The sequence below is a fragment of the Canis aureus genome, chromosome 1, assembly GCF_053574225.1.
Source record: "Canis aureus isolate CA01 chromosome 1, VMU_Caureus_v.1.0, whole genome shotgun sequence".
Classification (NCBI taxonomy): domain Eukaryota; kingdom Metazoa; phylum Chordata; class Mammalia; order Carnivora; family Canidae; genus Canis; species Canis aureus.
This window is the reverse complement of record NC_135611.1, coordinates 51,261,519-51,285,693: the sequence shown is the minus strand read 5'-3', so window position 1 is coordinate 51,285,693 and position 24,175 is coordinate 51,261,519. Positions and strand designations below refer to the sequence as shown.

Below are 24,175 nucleotides of genomic sequence, written 5' to 3'. Positions count from 1 at the left end.
TATTCATTCTTATTTCTGCCCCCATCCTTTGACTTTTCCATCGACGGGCATATTTTCTCTATCTGGTACAAAGCACTGTGTGAGTCATTCTGATAAGTAAAATACAAGTATGACCCAGTTGCCACTCTCAAGAATTTCTAAGTTGAGTCTGAAGATCAGACAGACAGACAGACACCCCCCCAAAAAAAAACCTCTACACTCTGACCATGGCAGGAAGAGCATGACAGGCAAAGATTGCTGACACTCAGGTGCAGAAGAAAGGCATTACTTTTATCTGAAGCATGTAAGTCCTGAAGGTAGAGAGAGGAATTTTATCTGACTGAATTCTTGAGCCTCCTTGAAAGGAAAACACTATGGACAAAAACCTCAGGGGATGTTAGGAGACTCATTCTCAACTGTTTCCTCCTGTTGCAGAGCTCCTGTCCTCGCATGTCTGCTCAAGTGTACTCAGATCTTGGTGTTGCTTTATTTGAAATGACTTAGGCTCAGGGCTATGTACAATTCCTACGGTCCTGGCTGAACACGGAGGCTGTGATAAATAGTGATAGAATGTCTATCAGATCAATGAGAATGGAAAATAGATATTGTCAGCTATTACTGCCTAATGAACAACCACAAAAATCCCAGTGCCGTACATCAAATGAGCATCTCCTTCATGTCAACTGGGGGTCCGTGGTGCCAGCCTGCCTCAAGCTGGAAGGCTTTTCTCAAGCTGTAGGTACAGCTGCCCTGGTCCTCTCTGTGGTTGAACACAAGTCTGTGTCAGATGTACACATGGGGCCCTGGCTCAGGAGGTGGAAAGCACCCAGAGGTGCTCTACTGCTGACCACAGCAGTGGTGCAGATGCATTTTAAGGCCCTGGTTCAATCATATTGGCCAAAGCCAGTCACGTGACTGAGCCCAAATCAAGTCCAGAAGGAGAGATGGGAGTGAACAGCTCTGATGAAAAATCTCATCTCTCATATATACGATGAAGGAGATGGAAAGGAGATCAAATCATGAGATAGGTGATCTAAAAAAGAGAAAAGTCTAAGCACACCTGAAGATGATAGTAAGATGTCAGATTCTATATAACAGGTAATAGTGAGACATTTGAAAAGGTTATGTCGCACACTCCAGAAACTTGTACATAATAGATGATAGAGGGAGATGGGAGGTCAGGGAGCAATTGCACAGCTACTATAATGATGAAAGCTTAAAATGGGGAGGTGGCAATTGAGAAGTAAAGGAGCAGGAAGATATGAAGGCAATTTCTGAATCAGAATTAGTTGCTCTTGGCACCTTGCTGGATATAATGGTAGGGTGGAGGAGCCCACAGCGGTGATTCTACTGAAGCCATCAGAAGACACAGAAGGATCATCAGAGTTGTAGGTGATGGGGGAGGGCCTGATGCCTGTGTACCATGGAGGAGGGCAGTGCTTCGACAGAAATGGGGACATGAGGTGGGGCAGACTAAGATGGAGATTGAGGACACAGTGACCATGGCTGAGTAGGAGCCACCCTGAGATTCACAGAGCTGTGAGGATAGGTGGCAAGGAAAGCAAGCATGTCCAGGTGACAGAGGCCTGGGGCATGGGGTACAGAAGCAGAAATGGTACTGAGGACCAGAGGGCATCCCAGTGATCTTCTGAGTCCACAAGGTGAGCCTGCAGGAAATGCTGCTGCATGTTGGGCACCCCTCATAAATGTTTGCTGGTGATGGTGATGGAGCTCTGGAGGGAGGATGGGGGCCAGTTATGACTGTTACAAGCATTGCTGTGTTTGCATGGTGTTGTTTGAACATTGCTACGATGAGAGCATGACTGTGGGTAGTTTATAGATATTGAAATTCAGGGATTGATTGAAAGAACGAGGTCCTGGCTCTGCAGGAGGAGGACTGCAGACAGATGAGTGATTTTCCATCCAGTAGATATTCTGAGATGAGGCTTTGATCTCAGGTAGTCTTGTTTTAGCCCTAGCAAATTATCTGACTTCTAACTTTAATTCTAGTAAATTTTACAGTCTTCTGTTCATACACATCAATATATTGATGCAGAGCATTTTTTCACATATTCACTGATTTTAATTGTGATCTTGGATGGATTGGCCTGCGTATGCTGTTCACTTGCTTCCCCATCGCTGTGGTGATGTGTTTGCTGGTGACATAGGGGATGCGTGTGGAGTCTACCATAAACATGATTTTAAATTGTAGAGAGAAATGCTCTGTAACTGACAATAACCAACCCTCTGTTTATAAAATGGAGATGAATGCCAGTATTTATATCTGAGAATTGAGAGGACACATCACTTCAGAAGTAAATCAATTTTAAAAGAATTTTGCTTTTTGCTGTGCTTATGTGTGCAGTGTGGTACGTTTTTGCCCTATGAGCTCTCGTGTTGCTTTGACTGTTACCCTAGTTTTCTGTTGCTGTGTTCCATGTATCCCCACGTTTTGGTAGCAGGCATGTGTGTGAGTGCCGTGGCCCTGCTGACCCTGTGTCTGCCTCTATCAAACACACATGGCTCTCAAGTTCCATGACTGCATGCAACCTTGGGCCTAAACAGATCTTAGCCTCTTCTGTGGACTCTGGGATGGAGGACAAGTCAAACCTTACTTGGCATTTTAATGATTGCACTTTCTCAGTCTGTGTCTGCCTTGTTCCCACACAGAGCTGTGACCTGGATCAGCAGAGCATCATTCACGTTGTGCAGAGACCCTGGAGCAAAGGCCAAGAAAGGGAGGGCCCTGGAGGAGATGGCCCACGGAAGGCAGTGGAGGGCTCAGACAGAGAGCCTGAGAGCTTAACGCGTGTGGACCTCAGCAGCTCTGTCCTCCCAGCCCACTCGGTGGGTCTAGCTGTGATCCTGAGCGACGACTCTGAGAGGGTTCTGCCAGCCAGAAGACCAGGTAATTGTACAGATTATGTCTACGGCCAATAGAGCACTTTGTGTAGCTGACCTCTGCAGGGAAGGGGCTCAGTATGTACATATTTAATTCATGTAAGGTCTAGATTACTAGAAGGAGGCATCATTAGAAGGATGGCACTTGGCTATAAAATTTGAGGTGAATACATTTAATAAATACAATAGAACAGGGCTTTCAAATTAAGAATGAAGGGAAGGGCTGGAGCAGGTGTCAGGACCATGGTCATGGTATTTTATTTTAGTTATTTTTAAATTTAATTAATTAAGATGAAGCAGGATGCTGGAAATATGATGCATTGAGCTAGGGTCAAAATACATGATTAAGGTGCATCTATATCCCTCCCAGGTTTTGCCTTTCTTTTTCTATTTCTTATTTTCTTAAAATACATTTTGGTTTATTGTGTTTCTGATGATGTAGGGAAATTTCAAAAAACAGAAAGAGAACTTTAGAGGCAACTTTAATCGTGTGCCAATGCTAAGACATTACAATGTCAATAACACCCGCAGTGTGAACGATGTTTCTGTCTTTCCGTGTTACACCCCATTTTCAAAATGCTTTTATTTAGCAAGGATGGCGATTCCTTTCTTATTTTGCCAATATTAATGTATTTCCCTTAATCTTTTATTTTTATTTTTTTTAAGATTTTATTTATTTATTCATGAGAGACACAGAGAGAGAAAGAGAGGCAGAGACACAGGCAGGGGAAAAAGCAGGCTCCATGGAGGGATCCCGATGCGGGACTCGATCCCAGATCTCCAGGTGAAGGCGGCGCTAAACTGCTGAGCCACCCAGGCTGCCCAGTCTTTTATTTTCCGATCTAAATAGTCAAAGGCAGGGGTGCCTGAGGGCACCTGGGTGGCTCTGCCTTGAGCTCAGGTCCTGATCTCAAGGTCTTAGGATCAGCACCCACCCCTCTTCCAACTCCCTGCTCAGTAGGGAATCTGCTTCTCCCTCTCCCTTTGCCCCTCCCCACTGCTGTGCACTCCCAGGTTCCTGCACACACACAGGCTCTCTGTCTCTCTGCCTCTCTCTCTCAAATAAATAAATAAATAAATAAATAAATAAATAAATAAATAAATAAAATCTTTTAAAAAAACAGTCAAAGGGGGCAGCCTGGGTGGCTCAGCGGTTTAGCGCCTGCCTTTGGCCCAGGGTGTAATCCTGGAGTCCTGGGATCAAGTCCCATGTCGGGCTCCCTGCATGCAGCCTGCTTCTCCCTCTGCCTGTGTCTCTTCCTCTCTCTCCCTGTGTCTCTCATGAATAAATAAATAAAATGTTAAAAAAAATAGTCAAAGGTATAACAGGATTCTTTTTGCCTGTGTGTGACAGAAAGCACAAAATAATAGCAATGACTTTGTAAAGTATAAGTAAATTTCTCTCCTATATACAGTAAGTGAGGATTATATGAGACATAGGAAAAAATGTAATACATGGGGAAAAATGAGATCCATCTAAAACTCTGCAGCACCCATGTGATCCAGAATGGAAAGTTAATATAAGTATTGGACTCCGATTTATGGTACATCTGATGTTTCAAGTGGAGCATACATAAAAGCTATTCTAGAGAACATTCAGGTGGCATGGCAGGTTGCTTCCAGAGGGAATTACCCCCTCTTAAAGGGGCACACGTCATCAAACATTACAATTCAACCAAAGAGACATTCTGTCTTGAGTAGAAGTAAGTATATTCCATAAACTGGAAGATTGGTTTCCCCTGAAACTTGAGAAAATAAAGTAACAATTTGAAACAGAACACAAAACAAATACTTTTGATGTTAATTAAAGCATAAAAGAAATAAATTGAAACCTAAAACAGAATACAACCATAATAGAAGAACAGCTATTAAATAGAACATAATTTTAGCTATTGGAATGAAAAAAAAAAAAAAAAGTCCTCAGTGGATGGGTTAAAACAGCAAGTTTGGCAATGCCAAAGAGAGAAATTGTCAACTGGAAGATAGAAATGAAGGAGTTGTCCAAAGTGGTACAGGTTAAAATGTAAAACAATGCTTTTAAGGAGACTGAAAGTTTGGAAGAGATGGCCAAACATATTTCTGATGAGTTTCATGACAGGAGAATACAGAATAGAAAAGAGACAGTTTTCTAAGAGAATACTGAAAATTTTCCAGTATGTGTAAGTCCTCTGATTCAAGAGTACATGGTCCCAAGCATAATAAAACAAAGAAACACACAATTGGTCTTAATCAAGATGAACAAAAATAAATTCACTTTATAAAGAAAGTAAAGGACCAAGGAAAAAAAGAAGATATTAAAACCAATTGAAGAAGGAGATTACTTATAATAGAACAGTAATTCGAATGGGTCCTGGCAGGAATAATAGAAGAAAACAATATTGGAATAATATCAAATGGCCAAGGGATACACTTGTTAACTTATGGCTCCAAACCCAACAGGCCTAACAAAAATATTGCTCAAGAGTGAGAGGGAAATAAAGACACTTTCAGATGAACACTGAGAGTATTTGTACTCAGTGTGAAAGAACTGTTGAAGTACTCACAACAGCGAGGAATGGGTTTGAACTCAAAGTGACAAAATGGGATATGAGAGATGATGCTCAAAAATACAAGGATAAATACAAGTTTAAATGAACATTGGTATAAAAAATAATATTGATTAATTTAATGGGTACAAAAATAGGAGAGACCAAAGTAGAGGATAAAATGACATTTAGGAGAAAACTGATCAATTCATGCGGAAATATGTTCAAGGTCTCATTGATGATCAGAGAAATTAGTATTACAACAATATTTTATCAGTGTAGCCTACCTGATGGGCCAATATTTAAAAGTCTGACGATACCAAGCATTGGTTAGTATATAGGGCAAGAAGTACTTTCATACTTGATGGTGGGAATGTCCATTGATTTACCAGAGATAGCAACTCACAGCTTCATAATAATTAATGAAATTACAGATCTCTACATATTCTGGAACTCAGAGTACATGAGGAGACATCTATATAGATGACCATAATAGGACCATTGGAATTTATGAAAAGATAGCAATAACAGTTGTCTTTAAAAGTAGAATGGATAATCAGCATTTTATTCTTATAATGGGTTGTAAATTGCAAAGGAATGTTCAGTAAGATACAGTTTATGCAAAATTTATGTAAAATTTCAAACATAAAGTTCAAAGCAATTATATCTATTGTTTATAAAACGATAACCATGTAATATATTTTGTCTAAACAGGATATGTTTGAGAGTTAAAATACATTAAATATGATTAAATTGTAATCATACACAATTATTTTTAAATATTTATGGATCAACAAATTAGATTTGTTATTTTAATAAATGCATGAATTAGTTCTTCAATAGGATTTAATTTCTTTTCAAAAGTTAAAAAATTCATTTTCTTTAGAGCAAAATCAAGCTTTTATATTTATCATCTGAACATTAATAATACCAGCAGAATAATTATCCTTTGTACTTACACATTTTAATCAGTTTCTTAATATATCTGACTCTGGCATCTTTGTCAATGGTATCTACCTGAAGACTAAAAACAAATCTTACTGTTTTATTTTATTATAAAATTGTCTTTAGTCATCTTCAGTTTTATTTTATTATGAATAATTTTGAAATTATTGTCACCTTCAGTTGATTGTCTCTCTAGACTATGATACTTTTAGTTAAGAATTTCTTTTTTGGGCAGCCTGGGTGGCTCAGCTGTTTAGCGCCTGCCTTCGGCCCAGGGCATGATCCTGGAGTCCCAGGATCGAGTCCCACGTCAGGCTCCCTGCATGGAGCCTGCTTCTTCCTCTGCCTATGTCTCTGCCTCTCTCTGTGTGTCTATCATGAATAAATAAATAAAATCTTAAAAAAAAAAAGAATTTCTTTTTTCACTGTAGGATTGAGAGAGATATAAGTAGGCTCTCAGAATATTCTGCTAAATGTTTAATATTCACTTCATATTTTTTAAAGGATTTTATTTATTTATTCATGAGAGACACAGAGTGAGAAAGAGAGGCCAAGATGGAACTCTCTGAGGTCTATGCAAGTATAAACAGTCTTATCATGGAGCACAGAGTCATCTGAAGGCACTAGCCATGATGGCGTTGTCATTTACCATATTATGTACATTTATAGGAGTTTATCTAATCTCTTGGTTGGGTTGAAAGAATTACACATTTCAATTAAAAATACGAAGTGAGGGACGCCTGGGTGGCTCAGCGGTTTAGCACCTGCCTTTGGTCAAAGGGCATGATCCTGGGGTTCTGGGATCACTCTCTGATCATCCTGTTCTCATTAACCCACTGATTGTTAGCTGTATGTATTTTTGCAGGGCTGGAGACTAGTCATGGTACCACTTGCTGGGGCACCAGGTGGCTGACAGGGGTGCCATCACACACCCCCAGACCAGGAATGAGCTCTCCTGGGGCCTTGCATGTGGTGTGAGGGGGATGTGCTAATTATAGAGAATCTGGAAGGGATAGGGAAAGGAGAGATGCATTATACCAGGCCAACTTTAAGACTTAACTATGTTGGGGCACCTGGGTGGCTCAGTCAGTTAACATCTACCTTCTCGTCAGGGCACGAACCCAGGGTTCTGGGATAGAGCTCCCCCATCAGGCTCCCTGCTCAATGAGGAGCCGGCTTCTCCCTCTTTGACTCTCCCTGCTTGTGCTTTCTCTCTCTGTGACAAGTAGATAAATAAATAAAATATTTTTAAAAAGACTTCTTAATTATGTTAAAATTGAACTACGAAGAGTCATCCCTTCATCTTCAGATCTGGGAAGAATCATTCTCCTTTTCAATCATCTCCTTGTACCTTCTACCACTTTTATATATGTACTTCATTTCCTTTGCATATACTTCTTCTCATTGAGGACAGGATATCTGTCCAGTTTATTACAGTTTTTCCCCCAAGTCTCCTAGAAGAGTGACAATAAACATTTACTAAATGATTTAAAATTATAAATGTAGTAAGCTTTTCATCATAATTTCTGTATACTTAACTTTTGGAAGCAATACTTTATTTAAAATTATTTGACTTCACTTCTTAAAGCATCTTGGCAATTTCAGTGTTGGAATGAATGTAGTACCTTGATTGGGGTTATTTGGAACGATTGTAGGGGCAGTGCGCTTACATGATTATTTTTCTTTACTAAAAATGACAGGTTAGAGTTTCTGGAACAGTAATTCACTCCAGTGTGCAGAAGAGCCATCTGTGGATACTCATTCTGTGCTTATTAATTCAGTTGGCTGGGGGTAGAGGCCCAGAAATCCCAGTGCTGACTACATTCTGAGAAACTATGCCCTACAGCAGGGATTTGCCAACCTTACAATTGTGAGTCCTGCCTGGTGTCCTCAACTAGGTGGGAGGAAGAAGGCAGGTCAGGGAAAGAGAAGTGGGCAAACCAAATCAACCCTTGGTAGCCAGAGCAGTTGCATACTTAACTAGTTTTACATATTAATTAACCCTTCTACAACGTTTCATTTTGGGAAAATAAAACCCCTGGTTACAAAATATTTTAAAAGCTGTGCCTGAAAGAAAGAATTTGAAGAGAATTAAACTCACTTTCTTCACGTTTCTAGGGTGTTCAAATTAGACAAGGAAGAATTTAGGTGCCAAACTTGGGAGATCTCTAAAGGGCAAGTAGCTAGGCTGTAGCCACATGTGTGGCAGAAACAAATCGGAACTTCTAAAACCATGCAAGGTGGGTTTTTTTATTATTATTTATAGATGGCAAAAGATAGCTTAATTTGAGAGACCCTGTTAATAACCAGTTATATGATTTTTACACTTAGAATCTAGGACATGTTATATATCCTTATATATTTATAAGAGGAATTCAAATAAATCAAGTGACTCATTCAGGTAACCCTTAGAGCAGTGGTTCTCAAGCTGTAGTGCTCATCAGAATTGTGTGAGGGCTGGGTCCAGCCCAGTCAGCTTGCAGTAAAGGCTGAGAATCACCATTTCTTTGCACTCCCAGGTCATGCTAAAAGTGTCATTCCAGCAGCCATGCTTTGAGTAGCGCTACTTAAAAAATACTTTTTGAATATAATTTAAATAATACTTTAAATATTTTAAAATTTTAAATTTAAATTTAAAATTTAAAAATAATTTAAATAATACTTTAAATATTTAAATAATTTAAATAATACTTTTTAAAATATTGCAAATGTATAAAATACGTTATTTTATAAATATTATAAATATTCGAATGAGAACCTTCAGTAAGCTACTCCTGAACTCTAAGGAACCCATCCATGCATGAACTAAGTTATCATGTTATGTCTTCATTTCTTTAATGAGATACCATTCATTACCTCCTGGCAATCAGATTTTATGAAGTTATTGGGCCTAGGAAAAAATATTCTCTAAATTTTGTCATACAGTTAACTACATGAACAAAAAGTCAGTGAATCCCCACTCTGAGCCAGGCATAATTCTAGGTGCTAAGATGTAGCAGAAAATAAAAACAGAAAAAATGCCTACCTGAATGGATCCCATTCTACTTAGGGAATAGCTAATAAGCATAGAAACAAAGAACTAGTAAGTATATGTCCTCTGTCAAAAAATTAAGCAGAGTAAAAGGAATAGAGAGTGTTGGAAGGGGTGCTCTTTTGTATAAGGTGCTAAGAAGGCCTTTCTCATGAAGTGATATTTCAGGAGAGCATTTGTTAAGGGATTTCAGGCAGAGGGAGAGCCCAGTATGGAACAGGACCTGGTTGGAATGTAAGGAGGTTAGCGTGGCTGGAGCAAGGGGTATGAAGCAATAGGAGGAAGGGAAGTTATAAGGGAGTCAAAATGGGAGTAAGTTGCATAGGGTATTGTAGAGCTTGTTTTACCTTGGTGAGAAGGTTAGCCACTGGAAGAGTTTTGGGCAATGCTGTAGAGTAATCTGACTTAGGGAATTGGCTAAGTCAGCTGCTTTTGAAGTGGCTGCCTGTGAATCATAGAATACTCTAATGCTCATGACATCATGAACTAGTGGTAATAATGATGGTCAACATCTATGAGTGTTTGCTGTGAACCTGGCATTGTACTAAGCACTGCTTCCATGACTGTCTTATTTGGTTCTTTAGAAGCCTCAACAGGCAGACAATATTATTGTTCTCATTATAGATAGGAAGTAGCATCAGACTTTTTGAGGAACTCATCCAGACAAGACAAGATTTTACCGAGGATTGTCTTACTCCAAAGCTTGTGTTTGAAGTATCCAGTAGCCTATACTCTTCAAAATATAGATATCAGAAGTAAAGAATGAGCTTCTACATTTCCTCTAAGTATTTTGGTTATAAACAATAGACATAGTCTGACAATAGGTAGTTTTGAAGAATTGTGTTGTTAATTTTAGTCAAGTAGTCAAATTTTAAAACTCAATTTTATATCACGTGATGTATTATTATTTTCTTTTTAAAAATAAAACTCTTGTTAATTTTATCCAGTTCTTGGGCAACCCGGGTGGCTCAGCGGTTTAGCGCCTGCCTTCGGCCCAGGGCCTGATCCTGGAGTCCCACCTTGGGCTCCCTGCCTGGAGCCTGCTTCTCCCTCTGCCTGTGTCTCTGCCTCTCTCTCTCACTCTATGTCTCTCATGAATCAATGAATCAATCAATCTTTAAAAAAATGCCACCTAATGTTATGACATACTGTAAAGCTACAATCATCAATACAGTATAGTGTGGGTGGGAGAGTAGACAAATAGATCAATGGAAGAGAATAGAGATCCTAGACATGGACCCACATAAATATGGTCAGCAGATCTTTGAAAAATAAGAAGAGGCAATGTGGTAGAAAATAGATAACCTTTTAAACAAATATGGTGCTGGAATAACTGAATATCCATGTAAAAAAATCCAGGCACAGATCTTATAATTTTCACAAAAATTAACTCAAAATGGATCACAGACCTAAGTATAAAACACAAAACTATAAAACTTCTAGAGTGTACCATGGGAGAAAACCTAGATGACCTTGAGTATAGTGATGAGTCTTTAGATACAGCACCAAAGGCATGATCTTTGAAATAAATAAATGATAAGCTGAACTTCATTAAAATGAACAATTTCTCCTCTGTGAAAGACAATGTCAAGAGAATAAGAAGGCAAGCCAGAGACTGGGAGAAAATATTTGCAAAAGCCACATTTGATAAAGGACTATTCTCCAAAATATACAAAGAATCCTTAAAACCCAACAATGAAATGAACAAATGGATTAAAAATTAGGCAAAAGACATGAACAGATACCTCACCAAAGAATTTACACAGATGGCAAATAAGCATATGAAAAGATGTTCAATATTATGTGCCATTAGGAAATTACAAATTGAAACAATGCAATACTATTACACACTTAATTAGAATAGCCCTAATCCAACACTCTGACAACACCAAATTTCGACATGATGTGGAGCCACACCAACTGTCATTCTTTGCTGGTGGAAATGAAATGGTATAGCCATTTTTTTTTAATTTTTTAATTTTTTATTTTTTTAAATATTTTATTTATTTGAGAGAGCAGAATGAAGAGAGAGAGCACATGAGCACAGCGGAGAGAGGGCAGAAGGAGAAGGAGAAGCAGGCCTCTCACCAAGCAGGGAGCCCAATTCAGAGCCTGATCCCAGGACCCAAGGAGCCCTCCAGGCACACCTGTATAGCCACTTTTGAACTCAATTTCTTACAAAATTAAACATACTCTTACCATATGACACAGGAAGTACTCTCCTTCCTGTTTACTCAACTGAGTCAAAAATGCATATCTACACAATGAGCTGCACACAGATGTGTATAGCAGCTTTATTTATAATTACTAAACCTTGGAAGCAACTGTGATCCTTCCATAGCTGGATAGATAAATTGTGGTCCATCCATGCTAAAAAGAAATGAGCTATCAAGCCATGAAAACACGTGGGGGAAATTTAAGTGCATAGTACTAAGTAAAGGAAGCCAATCTTGGAAGCCTATATACTATATGATTCTAACTATATGACATTCTGGAAAAAAGGAAACTATCAGTGCAGTGAAAAATCAGTGGTTGCATGAGATTGGGGAGAAGGAAGGACAGATAGTCAGAAAACAGGATTTTTTTTAGGACAGAAAAACTATTCTTTTAATACTGTCATGGTAGATGTATGTCCTTATACATTTACCAAAACCCATAGAATATATAACCCCAAGAGTGAACCCCAATTTGAACTATGGACTTTGAGTGATAATGGTGTGTCGATGTAGGGTCACTGTTACAACAAATGCATGACTCTGGTGTGGAGTGTTGGTAGTGGAGCAAGTTCTGTGTGTGTTGGGGAAGGGGATCTATGGGAACTCTACTTTTTACTCAGTTTTGCTGTAAACCTAAAAATGCTCTAAGAAATAAAGACTACTGGGGATCCTTGGGTGGCTCAATGGTTTCACGCCTGCCTTTGGCCCAGGGCGCGATCCTGGAGTCCTGGAATTGAGTCCCGCATCGGGCTCCCGGCATGGAGCCTGCTTCTCCCTCTGCCTATGTCTCTGCCTCTCTCTCTCTCTCTCTCTCTCTCTCTCTGTTCATAAATAAATAAATAAATCTTCAAATTAAAAAAAGAAATAAAGACTACTAAAAAAATGAAATGAAATTGTTTTTAAGGTATGAGCCCTGGATACGCCCTGTAGACATATCATGATTATTAGAGACTATGTTCTTATCAGCACTTTTTTTTTTTTTTTTTTTTGCCAGTGGTTCAATGTAGTACAAGATGAAAATTATGTATGGGATTATAAATTAGTTAACACCTGCCAAATACAAATCAGTCATGGAGGCCTACTAATGAAATAAAGTGATAAACTTCAGAATTAATTCTCATTTTATCCAAAATCAAATCTCAATACTTGAAAATGTGTATTAGACATGCAAATGACTTTGAGCCAGAGAGTGTGAATTTCTTGGTGTATTGGACAGCTTTAGGAGTGCCCCTTGTGTAAACCTTCCCTGAAACAGAATTTTGGCAGTCATGCTAGAGCAACTTAAAGTTGCTATCACATGAAATTATTAAAAATACATTGATTTTGCCAAGAACTTATATTTTTCTCTAGCATAGATATTTTTGCTATAATATACTCTTTCAGTATTATAAGGGAAAACATAGAAAATGATATTGCATGGTAGTGGGAATTTTGCCAGCGTGACATATTTTTGGGTGGGTTTTTGAGGTGAGGAGGAATAGTCATATTCCTTTCCAAGAAGTCTGAACACTGTTTTAAAAGCAGGATGAGTTGCTTCTTCCTGTTGATCATGTTCTCCATAATACTACAGTGTGATTACTTGTCCTGTTTTTGCTTCATTTTCACTTTGAAAGTATGTTCATCAAATGCAAGCAAGTCTCATATACTTTGTAATTCCATTGCCTGGAGAATGGGTGGTGGTGGCTATATTGTCATATAGCCAGTAAGTTTCTCAGCATATAAAATACAGCCCTTACAACTTTTTGACTCATTTGTCACACATAGTGGGTAAAATGGTTAATATTTGCATGTAGAAAGCAGGGCACATTATGCCATGGGTGTGCAGAGTCCAAGCCACAGTTCTAACCCTGAGGAAGCCACAACTTGGTAGAGTGGTGGTTAGAGATAACTAAGCACTCCACACAGAGCAGTGTAAGCTATCAAATAATTAGTGCCTGCACTTCTTACCAGCCGACCTTCTGCGTATTATCATTGTGGTAAAAAAAAAACTCATGACAGTAACCATCTTAATCATTTCTAAGTGTACAGTTCAGTAGAGTTAAGGATATTCACCTTGTTGTGCAACCAATCTCCAGAACTTTTCCATATTGTAAAACCAAAACTCTACATACCCTTGAAACAACTCCTCATTCCCTCCTCCCCCCAGGCTCTGGCAATGAGCATTCCACTTTCTATTTCTTATGAATTTGACGACTCTAGATACCTCATCTGAGTGAAGCCGAACTGCGGTTGTCTTTTTGTGACTGGCTTATTTCACTTAGCTTGATGTCTTCAGAGCCCGTCCATGTTGTAGCGTGTGTCAGAACTTCAGAGAACTTCTTATGTATGATAAACTGGCAACTGGGTTAATAAGAAGACCCAGACCCTCAAGAAGCTAACAGTTTGAAAGATCTACCTATACAATTAAGATGGACTGAGTTGTGAAAAAATGGCAAATCGAAGCAGTATAGGGCTTTGGAGGATGGAGATGCTAAGATAAGCATCCTGTACACGAAGTACTTTTCTGTGTTTGGCGAGGCATGGAGGTTTGAAGGAAGTGTTAAGGAGTTGGTCACACTCAGAGGTGTGTGAACTTGTATCGTTTCCAGACAATGATGACCATGGCTGGATTCTACGACAGATTCAAAGTATTGATGACATCAGAAACATGATTGAGAGTGGGGGTGTCCTGTGGTGGAGAGGTCTGGAAGTCAAAACTTTCAGTGACCAAAATGGCCATAATAACTCTTTGTCACATCTCTCCTGTCTTCTGGTGGTTAAGTGTTCCCACATCTTGCATTTTCTTCCTTAAATACTTAGAAAAGGAGAAGAGTTATGTAGTCAAGTAAAGCTGGAAGGAGGGCCAGTGTGTCCTTCTCTGTGACAGAGAATACAGGGAGGAAAGCCCAGAAGCCACGTGAGTGAGCACGTGACTTCATCTATGACTTGCCGGCTTAGTGGAGAGCAGGCTTCCTGTTGGAAAGGAAGACAAACCAAGGCTACCCTTCCTACCCCGTGCTTTTGGTCCAGCCTCTTCTGGCACACATGATTCTGTTAGAAGTGTTTTGTGGTTTGTGACTGTTTGCTGTAAAACATAAGCAGTTAAAAATGAGCTATAGCGGGTAGTGGTGGGAAATCACAGTGGTACTTGCCAGGGGCCTCAGATGTTTTGATTTTTCTGAAGTCACCTCTGCAGAGTAATATTTTGATTACAAGGGGAAGGGAGAAGTAGCACTCTGGACCACATGAGGCTCCCGTGACTGCATGCTCTACACGCCCTACCATGGGTAGCACATAGGCATCCATCTCCTGGGGGCCTACTGCCCACAAAATAAACCATTCGCATTTTTTTAATCTTTGAGCTCTGAGGTCTTTCAGAGGACACTGGACATGTGCCAAGATGGGAAGATTTGCACTTGACGGGAGAGTGGGAGCCGAGGCAGGATATTTATAGCTGGTGAGGTCCGTCTTGGGAATCGCTGGAGCGTTCTAATTAATGCAGACTGTGCCAAAAATGTTGGCAAGCTGCTGGATTCCATTTTCTTGATTTGTTAGAAGGAAGATAAAGAGAAAAATTACAAATTAAGTGGTAGAAATTGGCTGCCTATAATAAACTCTTTTAAAACTTTCTAAGTTTGTTCTGAATAAATAAAGATTAATGGAAATTTTGTGACTGTTTTATTGGAAGTGTTATTTTGTGTGAACTGTAGCTTCTAAGAAATTTACACATAATTCAAGAATCTTTGTTCCACCTATGTAATTAAAATAGAAATTAGCAAAATGTCCATTTTATAAAACAGATTGAAACCCTCATGATAAGAAAAACAAAAACAAAAAACAACTATCAGGACTCTGTTTTTTGAATTATTTTTCTAGGTAATTCCATAGAATCAGACCCAAACTCCTGTGTCTTCTAAATCTCTTGAGCTATAATTAATTATCCAAATGATGCCCCTAACGTTCTGTAATATCTAAAAAAATATTTTCCTCAATCCCTAAAGAGAGAATTATATTGATTACCCATGGTGTTAGCAGTATGTTATGGTACTCTGATTCTTTGAAAGTTAATGCTCTATCTTCTCTGTGTATGATAATTAAACTATCTGTAATGTTCAGTCAATGGAATTGTGATTAGAAGGAATCAAATGTCCAATTGTTTGTCTAGTGGATTAAATAAAAATCTGTTGAGGCAGGGAATATGTTTTTTTTAATACTTCAAGTGTTTACCACAGTGCCTATTATATGGAAGGCACTTAATAAACGTTTGCAAATGTTTTCTGGAGAGTGCCATAGAAAAAGGTGATAGGCATTTGTTTAACCTTGGGCCACAGTACCCTAGTGTGTAATGTATCTGTGACACAGATGCTAAGTTTGTGGTGATGAGTGTGGGCTCTAGAGCCAGGCTGACTGAGCCACATCCCAGCTCTGCTTCTTACTGCTTCTGTGACCTTTGCCAGTTCACTTTCTGCTGCTCTAACTGGAGGTATGTAGAGCAGCAATATCATTATCACTCAGGGCTTTGTCAAAGATGCAGAGTCTTTGGCTCCATCCCAGACCTACTGAATCAGAAACTGTGTGTCTAAAAAGGTCCTCTGGCAAACAGTGCAGAGTCCAGTTTGAGAAGGAGAGATTTCTTCAGGGTGCTATGCCTCAGTTTCCTTATTTACAATGCACAAATAATGAAATAAACTATCTCATAGCTTCATTCCAGCTCACTCGTGACCAACACTTAAGAACAGGGGTTGACACATACTACATGTTACACATTAATAACCGTTGGCTGTTTGTGTTATCCTGTCTCTTTGCAGCTCATATGAGCAAAAGCTGTGATGTTGAGCCTGGACTCTAACATTAGTCCAAGTTTATAGATTCAGAGTTACTTGACTTAAATCAGAAAACAAAAAAAAAAAAAAAAAGAAACTCAAAAACAGGAGCTTTATCTTCCTGCCATACTTCAGAGACTTTGGCTCCCAAGACTGCCTTCTTCTTACTGTGGTTTTGGAGTTGGGGTTTTATTTCACTTTAACTAATTAATATATAATTTTAAATGTTGGTCACTTCCACCATATATTTAGGACCAAGTTGGCATAGTGGGTGTGCCAGGGTAGTGAAGAATGACATTGCAACAAATCTCTTAGGGCTATTTTCCTAAAATTCTACATTGTTATCACTTTCTAGCTGTGAGTTATGTCTGATTTGTTTTTCTCATACTCTGTTAGGTAATGTTACTACTTCTAGAGTATTTCATCAAAAAATAGGACTAACCTTTTAGTTTTCATGATCTGTTTTTAGTCATTGGGAACCACTTGGACAGAAAGGAAGTTTTGATAAGGCAAAAAAAGAGATGAAGTTGTTTCAATATTTTAATTTTTTTTTCAGTTGGACCCTGCTTGGAGAACCATTTAGCTCCATACAGCATTTTGAAGGAGGAGACTAGCTGGGGACTGATCACACAAGTGACAGAGCTTATATTTCAGTGAACAAGAGGATAGCACACATAGATTCAGATTCTATCACCTGAGTACATGTTTTCAGACCAGAGTCATTATACAGAACAACGTGCTGGAAATGAGTGCTTCTAAGGTTTATATGAATCTAAGGATGGGTCTTTATATGGGTCTAAACATATACCCACCCTTACATAACTTCAAGTAAAAGATGTGTGCACATCTTCATGACGTCCTACCTTCAAAGAGAAGGCACTTTGCTAACGCGCTGACAAGCAAAGGCAAACATTTAAATCTAGAGTGATGGCATAGGCAAGTACAATTTGCCAACCTTCCCAGATTGCTGGTGTTTGCCTTGCAATCTTCATATTGTCACAAAGAATGTAAAGACACAGCGTTAGTGACTGATACTTCTGCCTGAGTAATTATTTATAAAAGCTGCATGCTGTATAGGTTTCTGATGCTTGTATGATCATTTTGATGATAAAGACCCAGTCAAAAACTCTTTGATTTCTAGCCGATGGCTATGAAGTCATCACTCTTCAAAAAATTGTTGAATCATTTGATAATATTTTACTACGTTTACTCTTTCATGGTGACATCACTGAAATTTTCATGGTGTTTCAAGTATTTGAAAAATAAATACAATCTTGGGGAAAGATAGAGCGAGAGGAGTAGGAACTAGAATTTTTCCACAGGTGGTGAGACAACTTACTTCAAATTGACCATTGAGGATTTTCTTTCCTGAAAATGAGAAAGATTATGTCAATTACTAAGGATTTTATATGTTAATTAATACTGCTAGCATAGCTGCCATATTTCACACGTGTCAACTTACTCTGGTAAAATAGAACCACGGCTTTAAATCCTTTGCTTAATCCATTTTCTTTATGTCAGTAAGAAATGCTATAGCTCAATAAAATACAGCACATCTTCAGTGATAGGACATACCGATAATCTAGGGCCGCTGTGTGATTATACATTTGTATCACTTGCTGCTTATTACAGAGAAACATATTAGAGCCTCAAATTATCTTTCATTAGTGAACAATCCAGAATCTTTCAGACTTGTTATCTTTTCCAACATTTCTTTAAATTATTGTTTCCACAGGTATCTTTTTGATTTGGACTTCATGGCAAATAATTTTTCTTGGTTATGTGAAGAAAAACAAGTTTTCTCTTTTAACATAGTTAATTTGAGAGGCCAACTAACTGTACAGTAGGACTTTGAGCACCCGGGTTGCTCACACAAGTTGTATAAGGTCCACTGGGGAGTGGATTTCATGAGACTGGATTTCATCCTGTCTGCATTATCTCACACAGTGGTTGGAGCATAGGAGATACTTAATAAATATGTATTAAAATAATAAAAACATCATTCATTCCTTAATCTTGTGATGGCCTTTTTTTTTAAGATTTATTTATTTATTCATTCATGATAGACATAGAGAGAGAGAGACAGAGACAGAGACACAAGCAGAGGGAGAAGCAGGCTCCATGCCGGGAGCCCGATGTGGGACTCAATCCCAGGACTCCAGAATCGCGCCCTGGGCCAAAGGCAGGCGCTAAACCACTGAGCCACCCAGGGATCCCCTTGTTATGGCCTTTTGAGACTATGAGATGTAATTCATTCACAGCTATGATTCTAAGTTGTGGGAGAAGTTTAGATTCCTGAAGCAGTGTCCAGGTGTTTCTGTCAGAGAAAGATATCTTAACCATTGAGATCAACATTACAAGATACTCCAGCTTCCAAATTCTATATAAACAAATATTTAAATCTTTTTCCCAAATCCTCTACTTCACAAACATGCAGTCAAGGTCTATGTTGTATTTTCCCCAGCACAAGGTTGCCATGACATCATTTAGTGCCGCCATCTTTCAATCACAATATCCTGCACATTTCTTAGTTTTTCCATATATTAGCATTCAACGTATGACAGTCCTTTAAAAATGAGATCACAAGTTTCCTTCTCTCTTCAATACCCTTGCTTCTTTAATTATAGTCCTTTATGGGTGTCACAGAATATTCTGTTACCTCAAATTGTTAGGGGATTATTTTAAAACTTTGCAGTTCTACAAGAGGAAATGCTACTTCTACCTCTTGGCTTAGTAATTCTACTTTTTAGAGTTTATCATAAAATCATATTAAGGATGTGTACAAGGAATTATCTATTAGGTGTTCAAAAGTAGCATTATTTATATTGGGAAAAATTAAAACAATCAGGGGGTGCAACATTAGGGACTGAATAAATAAATAAATGTGTGACAACCTGATAAAATGGCACACTGTACAAACATTGAAGATGATGTTGGAGAATAATATTTAAGGTCACAGAAAAATGCTTTATGAAAAAATAGATTCTGGAATACTGAATAGTGTATGATCCTGTCTAAAAAAATAGGCAACTAAATATAAGCCCATGTGTGCCTATGAAATACAAAAAAAAACCAAACCAAACCAAACCAAACCAAAAACAAAACAGATACAAGAGTTGATAGTGGTTTTTCTCCTTGAAATAGGATTATTTATTTTTATTTTTTATTTTGAAACTTGTTTTATTATAACTCTATAAAAATGAGTATATATTACTCTTTAAGATAAGAAAAAATAGTAGTAAAAGATACAAATGATTCAACTCCTAAAGGTCTTCAAAATAATCTATCTTAAGGTCCTGGAAATGTAGGTACTTGGAGACTATAACTTAGCATTCCTGTCCAGTGGCCCCTGAAATGATTACATTTCCTGAGGATGTTTTAAATAACTTTGGGGGGATCCCTGGGTGGCTCAGTGGTTTGGCGCCAGCCTTTGGCCCAGGGCGTGATCCTGGAGTCCCGGGATCGAGTTCCGCGTCGGGCTCCCGGCATGGAGCCTGATTCTCCCTCTGCCTGTGTCTCTGCCTCTCTCTCTCTCTCTCTATCTATTATAAAAGAATGAATAAAAAATCTTAAAGAAAAAATAAATAAATAAATAACTTTGGACTCACCTTTGAACATTGGATTCAACATGTCTTGGTTGGGCCTGGGATTCTATATTTTGATGACTTCACAGGTGATTTTGATAAACAGCCAGTGTTGAGACCACCTGTGGTTTGATGTATCCTATCACAGCCTATCACCCTGCCTACCCTCCCCTCCTTACCAAACTAATTTTCAGGTAGAGCATAGATCATTCTTCCAAGCCTATAAATTAATAGTAAATTTATGGACACTCAAATTTTGGTCTCTTGACACTATGTCCCACAAAAAGGAGCCAGGAATCCTTGGCGAATGGTATATTTAGGCCTAGGATAGAAAAGATACAAGATTAATCCTGGACACCTTATGGAACTATCTTGTTTGATAGCTTGTGTAAGTCATCAAAGATGAATGGATAGCATGAAAGACACTTGGAGTAACAAAGATGTATTATCCAAAGATGGAATAACCCAAGATAAAAAAGAGTATTGAATACAATTTATTAAAATTATTTTACCAAAAAATTAAAGGTATTGGAAAGCATTGGAAATAACTCGAACACTATGGCTCAGAAAATTGGTAATTGAAAGAAAAAACAGTAAGGATTTATTGTACTTGTCCTGTAAGAATTCTATTTTAAGATAACCAAGTAGCCCTAGTGGTTGGGGAAAGTTTTTCTGTATAGAATTATTCCAGACAATAATTGAAGATAGTATCAAAGTCAGAATATTCACCATATGCAAGTCCTAATTCATCTGGCAAGTTATGAAGTGGGTGAGTAGATATACCATGAAGGAATCAGGCTGATGCCTGTGATCAGTCTTAGAGTCACTAAAGGGGACAAATCATCAGCTTCTGTTTTAATCAACTTTGTCTGATTATGGTTCTATTGTACTATTTTCTGTACTTTTGTGTAGAAATTTCAAAGTACAAATTAAAGATCGTCTTCCAACATTGGAGTGTGTGTGTGTGTGTGTGTGTGTGTGTATGTGTGTAATGAAGAAATGTTAGAGTAAGACGGCTCGATATGATACAGCACTGGTTATTGTCTTCTAGAACAATAAGCCATAATCTAGTGATTATTTGTCACATCAAATAGGGATTATGACCTGTGAATGGGACTGCATTGACCTACTACCAAACCTGTTTTTTGGCCTAGGCTTTGTAGGCATTGGCTACACAAGTAAAATTGGTTTTCATTTCTTAAAAATGTGAGAAGTATTCTCAGACATGACTCTGTGGGCATCCTTTGTTGGGCTATTTATTCATTTATGTCATGGTAAAATGAGAAGAAGTTCTTATTGAATCTGTACAAACCACTGTGTTGCCATGAAAAGTAAGGCAGCTCCATAAAAGTATTTGTTTCTGAATTCTCAGGGCCAGTGAAAATCAGATGCTATTGACAAATGTTTAATTCAGTAAACAAAAGTATGGTCCACTAAATTGAAGGCGAGATAAATGAAGAAGAAAAAGATCTCCATATGTTTATAAAAATAAAACAGTGAAAGCAATACGAATAATATTCAAAAGTATAGCCATAAATTTCTCTCGTTGGTTTAATTGTTCTCATCTAATTAATTCTTCTTCTGTTGGATCTTGGGTTAGTGTATTGCTTTCATGAAGGACATCTATTTCCAGGCTGATTGATCCTGGAAATCCTAATTCATTCCACTGGTACAGCCTCGAAGTTTTCAAGCTAATGTCGGCTCTGGGAGTCTGTTCTTTGAAGTATCAGCAGTTCAAAGCACCTGACACAGTCCTTTCCCTGAGGCCTGAGACCATTCTTCTGTGATGAAGACATAAGCCTAGTTCTGTGTTTTATAGAGAGCTTTCAGCAAGCCTCAAATAGAAGCACAGACCGGTTTCATAAAAAAAAAAAAAGGCTGATTGGATTTTTATAGTGACCAATAATATCAGAATGGGGAGAGTAACTTACCCCTTGGTGATACAGTATATAGCTATTTCATAAGTGTTTGATCAGTGTTTCCCCATAGGGTAAGATCATATAATAGGCAACAAGGACTTTGACTAATCTTTATGCCTCTTTCCCCTGTTTCGATTTATGGAAGATTTGGATAAATAATATAATAATATCTTATCCATAAAAACAAATCCTCAGGAAGGCTGAGTCTCCTCTACTGGACATCTCATCACCTAGCTCTTCCAGTGATGTTGCACTAATAAAGAAATGCAAAGCATATCAAACAAACCCAGTGGTTTCTAGCATCTCTCTCTAGGTACCCTCTGGGAAATTCTAAGACATTTTTAAATGCAAGGTATGTACTGAAATTATTACTTTAAAAATTTCCCCACGATTTTGTTTATTTATTCATGAGAGACACACAGAAAGAGGCATAGACATAGAGGAAAAAGCAGGCTCCCTTTGGGAAGCCCGATGTGGGACGATCCCAGGACCCCGGGATCATGCCCTGAGCCAAAAACAGATGCTCAACCACTGAGCCACCCAGGTGCCCCTACTTTAAATTTTTATTAAATTTTAGATCTGATTTCTGGAAGGCAAGATCAAAGAAATTATCGTAGGAGATTTGATCATTTGATTCTAATAAAGCCCTAGGCACCTGGGAAACAATCATTGGTTATTTTTTTGAAAAAACAAAATGACAATAAAATATTTAAAAATAAATGTAGATAAGATGATTAAAAGGAACTTTAGCTCATTCACAAGTGAAGAAGCTTTGCCTTTTTAAATTATCAAAGAATATGATAAAATCAACACAAAGCTGAAATTATGCTAGGGGTTATAGAATGCTATCTGGGAAGATTGTATAGATGGGGAAAAAATTTTACTATACCTCACTAGGTGTTCTAACATTAATTTTATTATCTCAACAAGAGGAAAAGTCTAATTTTAATTTTGCATTACTATAATATTTGATGGCATAGGTTTTATGAGCTCCTTTTTTTTGCCCCTTAAATTATCTTACGAATAAACCCATCAAAACTAGATAGACTTTGCACTAATTTTAACACATTTCATAACTTCTTTTTAGACTTAATATTATGAATAAAGGAAAGTAAATTTTGCTTTCCTCAAACTTCCTTCCACTTGCTATATTTTCTAGTGTCTCAAGTTTTGTCTTCCACTTTTATTTTATATTTTGTAATAAACTGCAAGCTTGTTTCAGGGGAAAAATATGGTCTCCTTTCTTTAAAAACAAAACCAAAAACTCATCCCATTGCTTTGGGTAAACAGTTCTATTTTTCTGTTGTGACTGCTTCTAATACAGTGTCATCCACCCAAACTAATTATAACTTTTAACCAAAATAACACTGTTATACAGAGAAAATTGGGAGGTAGGTAATTGAGAACTGTTATACACAAGAATTTAGCAGGGTAGCAAAGCCCATAAATACATACTACACAGGTCTGAGTTATAAAAGTAGCAAAAATAAAGCTTCATTAACATGAACCAAAGATATGGCTATTTTATAGCATGTAGCATATAGAACCAAAATATACAAACTTAAAATTATATTTATTCATCCATGCTTTTGTATTCAACCATAATAGACATTATCTAGTCATCTAAAGATTATTCATTAAATAGCCTGATTTAATATTAATCCAGATTTTTAAGTAACATAAGGATCTAAGAACTTCTGTTTTGGCTGACACACTATAGAACATGACTGCTGTAAAACATTTGCCAGAATCACAATTCAATCTAGTCAGATACAAATGTACAGATGTATATTTTTCATAAACTTAAATATCATACAAGTATAATGTTTGATTACTTAATAAACCAATATAGGGAGTATAAATTCAGATTAACTACTGTCTTTCTGGGAAATAAAACTCAAGTTTTTTATAAAAAATAAAATAAAAATCTTATCACATATTCAAAACTGACATATCTGAGAAAAGATACATGGCTTTTTTTTTTTCTTTCTTAAATCCAATTTATTTAAACAGTTCAGATGTCCAACAGTTTACTTTGATTATATGAATTTTAATTCATGTGAACTGGATTCTTTAAATATTTCTTAGTAGTTTCCGTGAGAATTGTTTTCCCCTTAAAACTGAGAGTAATGTTTCTTGTCTAGAATCCTGAAGCTAAAACATGTTGAGGCTAAGATTTGAACCAAGATCTTTGGTCAATAATCCAGTGTCTTTGAGTTGGATTGGTGTTCACTGGCAAATGCTTAGATTTAGCATAGTTTGTGAAATCAACA

At 37.7% G+C, this 24,175-nt stretch overlaps 1 protein-coding gene across 1 annotated transcript in view; it reads left to right on the top strand.

Moving 5' to 3' along the window:
- Window positions 1-24,175, top strand: part of PRKN (parkin RBR E3 ubiquitin protein ligase) — a 1,299,642-nt gene that overhangs the window by 422,697 nt on the left and 852,770 nt on the right. The window contains exon 3 of the mRNA XM_077899327.1: window positions 2,650-2,887. Coding sequence (XP_077755453.1) covers window positions 2,650-2,887 — 238 coding nt within the window. The remainder of the gene's footprint in view (window positions 1-2,649; window positions 2,888-24,175) is intronic.